Genomic DNA, 5,262 nt, shown 5'->3' on the forward strand with positions numbered 1-5,262 from the left:
GTGTGACTCCAGCGCCAGGGATTTCATACACGGACAAGGCCATAGCCGAGGGGGTCAGAAAGAGTCAGGACACTGGTCACCCTGACAGGGTGGGTGGGTGATTGAGGGTGATTAGACACTGAGAGACTTCAGGGTGTGGTCGTGCTTCTTGACCTGGGGAGGTTTCAAATGGATGTAAGTGCTGAGAAAAGTAACTTAGGATTTCTGCGCAAAGCGCTAGACTTCAATTAAAATCAATTTAATTCCAGTTAAAACCACCAACAGGAGAGGCTGTTGGGGGCGGGACTGTCGTGGGCGGGGCTATGTAAGGGGCGGGAACGTTCTGGATGAGGCGGAGCAAAGAGTACTCCGCCAGGCCTTGCCGGTGCGCGACGCGAACTACAACTCCCACAATGCCCCGCGCTCCCGTGGCTGGGCTCTGTCGTCGCGAGAAGGCGCTGCCGGGGGCGTCTGCGCGGACAAACGGAAGTGTAGGTGACGGTCCGAGACATCGCCGCCAAGCTGGGAACCGGGGAGATGGCCGAGACCGACCCCAAGACCGTGCAGGATCTCACCTCAGTGGTAAGGGGCGGCTGCGCGGGCCCGAGCCCACGACATTCCCGGACGGCGCCGGCGAGGCCCGCGGGCCGAGGCGTCCCCAGAGCGGCCGCGCGGGCCGGGTCTCCGGAGGCCGGCTTTCTGGAGGCTTCGCCGGCCCGGTTCCCGGCCCCCAGGGCCCCCGCCCCCGCCGCTGGGCGTGGGCCCCTCCGCCTGCCGACACCCCCAGACCCCACCCCTAGCCCACTCACCTGTCCCTGACTCCCCACCCCTCAGCTGTCCGCGCACCCCGCCCTCAGGTCCTCTCAGGTCCCGGCCCGGCGTTGTCAAAACCACCAAAGACCCTCCGAATTTTGAGTCGCAGCGGACCCAAACGACAAGGGGCTTCGGCCCCTTGAAAGACGGGGAAACAGCCCAGGAGGGAGAGGGAAATTTCTTGCTGAGGGTCACAGAGCTGCCCAGAGACACAGTATGAGGCTGGAACCCAGGATCCTAGCCCCCTCTGAAGCCTGGGCTCCTCTCCCTGAAGGTGGCCCAGGGCAAGCACGGGGGGTGTGTTTTATCTTGCTTCTTAGGTGCAGACTCTTCTGCAACAGATGCAGGATAAATTTCAGACCATGTCCGACCAGATCATTGGACGAAATATCCTTTTTACTTGTAGTCCGCCTGGTTAAGGGCCTTCAGATCCTTTTTTCCAGCTAGCGCTGTAGATAAATGTGTGGCAACTGCAGACATTTTCCAAAAAAACATTTCTGAGTTTGAATGCACACTTCATGCGTAGAGCTGGGGATAAGGCTGAGCTGTGCAGGTCCCTGGTTGCAAGAAACTTAGTGCCTACCAACAATGTCTAGTGTGATTGGCTGTTGATTGTGAGCCTTGGAGTTTATGTGTATCTCCCCATAACTGAGGAAAAGGTGAAAGTGTTATCTTGATTTTGCAGATGAAGAAATGGAGGCCTACGGTGGCTCCCATTACTTGTGAAAGGCAGGGCTGGAATTTGATACTGCAGGAGAATCTTGTGCTCTCAGCCACCAACAGATAGCAGTTTCCATGGGAGACTGGAAAACTGCTTTTATTGAGACCGTTGGCATTCAGGGCCTGATTGGACAAGGTCCTGGAGGAAGAGGAGGAGGGATGGTGGATGATGGGGTGTGTGCTTGTTCTCTTTAACTTCACCACTTGATGACATGAGTAGTCGCATTGACGACCTGGAGAAAAACATTGCAGACCTCATGACACAGGCCGGGGTGGAAGAGCTGGAAGGCGAAAACAAGATACCTGCCACACAGAAGAGTTGAAGGTGAGGGAGGGCACTGTACACTTCCAGTGGGTGTGTCTGTCATTTTCACGTGAACCTTCTTCAGATCAGTTCTAAGCCGCCATCCCAGTAGGCTTTCCTTTTTTTTTTTTTTTTTTTAAGATTGATTTATTTGTTTATACAAGCACTGGGTACAGTCAGAAGCGCGGGAAGGTGAGAGAATTCACCAAAGCCAGAGCGGGGAACAGAACAGGCAGACTGACGAAATACACTGCTGAGGAGAGCAGCGGGTGGCAGGAGAGGTCTGCGCGAAGTGTGGGACCCTCGCCCAGCGGCGAGCAATCAAACCGGCACTGCAGAGGCTGCGGGCAGCTTCGCAACCCAGCGCTCAACCGCTGCGCCACAGGGGAGGCCCTGCAGGCTTTCCTTTTATTGTTGCCACCATGGACTCCATGTTTTGAAATTTTTCATGCTCATTGAGTTCATTGTGTAGAATTTGTTTTCCCAGTTCTTTAATTAGACCTATTTCACTCTTAGGTTTTTATTTATCCAGTGATTTTTGTCTGTTTATTATAGATAACTCAGACACTCACATGGCCACTTCAAAATGCTCTAAGCTATAAGGATTCACGGGGGGTGGGGGGGCACCCCCTGCACTAGGTAAATGCCAGGACTGACTGATTATGATACAGAGGAACTAGATTATGGCCTTGAAGCCTGCACCCCAGAGGTGATTTCCATTTCTACTGCATAGTCTCAGATGTCAGCAGAAAGACTCAGAAATACTTGTGAGCGATAAGGAATCAGTGCCCAGTTAGCTGCCTTATTCCCACCACAGTGGGTTTCTTCATAGCACATCTTTTCATGAGTTGTCATGGTTTTCTTACCTCATTGCAAACTTGCAGCATTTTTATTTTTTATTTTTTTTTAATTTATTTATGCATACAAGAGCTGGGGTACAGACCAGAGGTGTGGAGGGTGAGAGGATTCACCAGAGACAGAGCGGGGAACAGACAGGCAGATCCACTGAAGTACACTGCTGAGGGGAGCAGCAAGTGAGTCAGGAGAGGTCTGCTGCGCCGTGTGGGTTGCTCCCTGGCAGGCTGAGCCAGGGATCAAACTCATGCTGCAGTTGCTGCAGACAGTTTCACAGACTGTCTTAACCCCTTGTGCCACCAGGGAGGCCCTTTTAGCATTTTTAAACACTTTCTCACATCTCATTTTTAGCATTTTAATTCCCTATAAAAATTAAGTTTGCTGAGAATTTATTTTTTTTTTAAGATTTATTTATTTATTGTATTTATTTATACAAGCACTGGGTACAGTCAGAAGCGTGGGAGGGTGAGAGAATTCACCAGAGCCAGAGCAGGGAGCAGAGCAGGCAGAAGGACCGAAGTACACTGCTGAGGGAAGCAGCAGGCGGCAGGAGAGGTCTGCGTGCCATGTGGGACCCTCCTCCCGGTGGCCGGGGAGCAGCCGGGGATCAGCTGGGGATCGAACCAGCGCTGCATAAGCTGCGGGCAGCTTCACAACCCAGCGCTCAACCGCTGCGCCACCGGGGAGGCCCATGCTGAGAATTTTTTTAAATGAGAGTATGAAGCAGAAAAAACAGCTTAAGTTACCACTTAACTATTTTATTTTCCGGGTATGTCCTGGCCTTGAAGTCCAAGAGAATACAAAGAGGTTTGGGAGGTAAAAGACCTTTAAATTTGCTGTTAACAGTGAATTAGGTTGATTCCCTGTCTTGTTTTTTTCTGTAGGTTGTCATCTTTGTTCCTAAATACAGGTAATTAGGAAAGTGTCCTGCCAGTTTTAGACACTTCTCTGGGTCTCATATTATATGGCAGTCAAAAATCAGGTCAATCAAACTGTCAACTAGAGGAGTTCAAGGTTGGAGACTTAAGTAGCAAAGATAATACCAAAAAAGGAGTGGGAATCAGAAATAGATTCAAAAGGTTTTTAGTAACTACTTCAAATTAAACCTATAGCATTTTTGCTATAATATTCTGCAAAGAAAAGTTTAATTCAGTAGAGGATTCTAAAAGGATTTTTTGGTGATAATTCTGTGATAATTCTATGTGTTATTTTTATTTGTCCTCCCATAATGGAAAATTAATTGATGGTTTTTCCTCTTTCAACAGGTTGCTAATTTACACTGAAATCAGGAACACCGTTTTCACAAGCCAAGAGAACACTGAATGGCTATTTGCAACTAACTTCTATGTATCGACAGGTTTTATATTATAAAGTGTACGTTCTTAACATATACTACACAGGTAGTTTATAGTGATTTTTTCACCCTCTCAGTTTCTTGAACATGGTACCTTCACATCTTGGACCTTGGTCAGTTGTGCTGTTAAATATTAAACACTAAAACTTTGGCAGTTCCTGCAGAAAATTGTCAAATTTTTTAGTGTATTTTTGTGAAGTCATTTTTTTCTATTGTTCCTTTTGTAGTGGTTACTGTTTGATAAAAGTTGCTGTGGAATTTTTTATTAGACAAAGAGTAGCTCCTTGTATTATTATTAGACTTTGTGAAGTAAGACTTTGTGTGGGGTTCTTTCATTCTCAGCCCTGAGTGACTATTGAACTGACCCCAAATAGTGTTTTGGCGATATTTTTCAAGTGTTTAAAAATATTTCAAAATTCTTCAGAAACACCTGGTACTACTCTGTTGCCAAAACTCAGAATTGAACCTTATTATATGTCTTAATTTCCTGAGTTCAGATGCTGAAGTCACAAAGAATCACCACTGCCATTTAGTGTGTAAGAATTTTTAAATATGGAAAATAACAGAATTGCCTAATGTAATGAGGCATTCTTTAGTTAAGAGTTTTGCATGAAGTCAGAATACTTCCATAAGGCCCTGCATTATTCACCTATAATAGTTACCATAGAAAAGCTGGCAGGATTCTAAAACTAAGTTACTCCATCCTTTCTTTGAGCTATGGATTGAGAAAAGAAGCAGGAAAGGGAAACATTTTAAGTTCTTGCCAGTTGCATGGCTAGAAAATGATCAATGATTTGTAGTAGACTCAAGTTTTTAAGAAAGGCTGTTTATTTAAACTATTTCTTACCTAAATTGGGGCAGAGTAAAGATTATATTATTGATTAGAGAGGACAGGGATAATTCTCCTCAGGAGGCTGTGCCTGAGGCCTGTGTTCTGGGCCATTGTCAAGCACGGTGATCTTATATGACAAGTGGGCAAGTGGAGAAACGAGGTATAGTGTTTCAGAGAGGGAAACACTCAGTGAACATGGTATGTTCTTTTCACCTTTCCTATAGCCAGCCTTGATTGTTGTTTTACAAATATATAATAATAGTAAGAAATAATTCATCCTCATAAATTCTGTGGGGAACACGAAAGAGTAAACTTGGTGGGGAATAGAGTGAATTGACTGCTGTGATTACCAACTACAGAAATTCCCCTTGGACCAGTAGGCCTGGGAAAGACTGGTCCAGCGCC

The 5,262-nt window shown here is 46.7% G+C and overlaps 1 protein-coding gene across 1 annotated transcript; it reads left to right on the forward strand.

Annotated features, from left to right (window-relative positions):
- The first annotated feature begins 480 nt into the window (after positions 1–480).
- HSBP1 (heat shock factor binding protein 1) lies at positions 481–2,236 on the forward strand. The gene is made up of 3 exons (XM_084257595.1): positions 481–561; positions 1,113–1,194; positions 1,717–2,236. The coding sequence occupies exons 1-3, from the start codon at positions 517–519 to the stop codon at positions 1,833–1,835; spliced, it is 246 nt and encodes an 81-aa protein (XP_084113721.1). The 5' UTR covers positions 481–516; the 3' UTR covers positions 1,836–2,236.
- The last annotated feature ends 3,026 nt before the right edge of the window (positions 2,237–5,262 follow it).

The sequence above is a fragment of the Talpa europaea genome, assembly GCF_964194135.1.
Source record: "Talpa europaea genome assembly, chromosome: 16".
Taxonomy (NCBI): domain Eukaryota; kingdom Metazoa; phylum Chordata; class Mammalia; order Eulipotyphla; family Talpidae; genus Talpa; species Talpa europaea.

What these genes read in the sequence shown, in the direction of transcription:
- HSBP1 (XM_084257595.1), top strand. Translation starts at nt 517, where the DNA reads ATGGCCGAGACCGACCCCAAGACCGTGCAGGATCTCACCTCAGTG. An exon ending in TGCAGGATCTCACCTCAGTG is followed by an intron (nt 562 to 1,112) that starts GTAAGGGGCGGC and finishes CTTGCTTCTTAG; the next exon opens with GTGCAGACTCTTCTGCAACA. An exon ending in ACGAAATATCCTTTTTACTT is followed by an intron (nt 1,195 to 1,716) that starts GTAGTCCGCCTG and finishes TAACTTCACCAC; the next exon opens with TTGATGACATGAGTAGTCGC.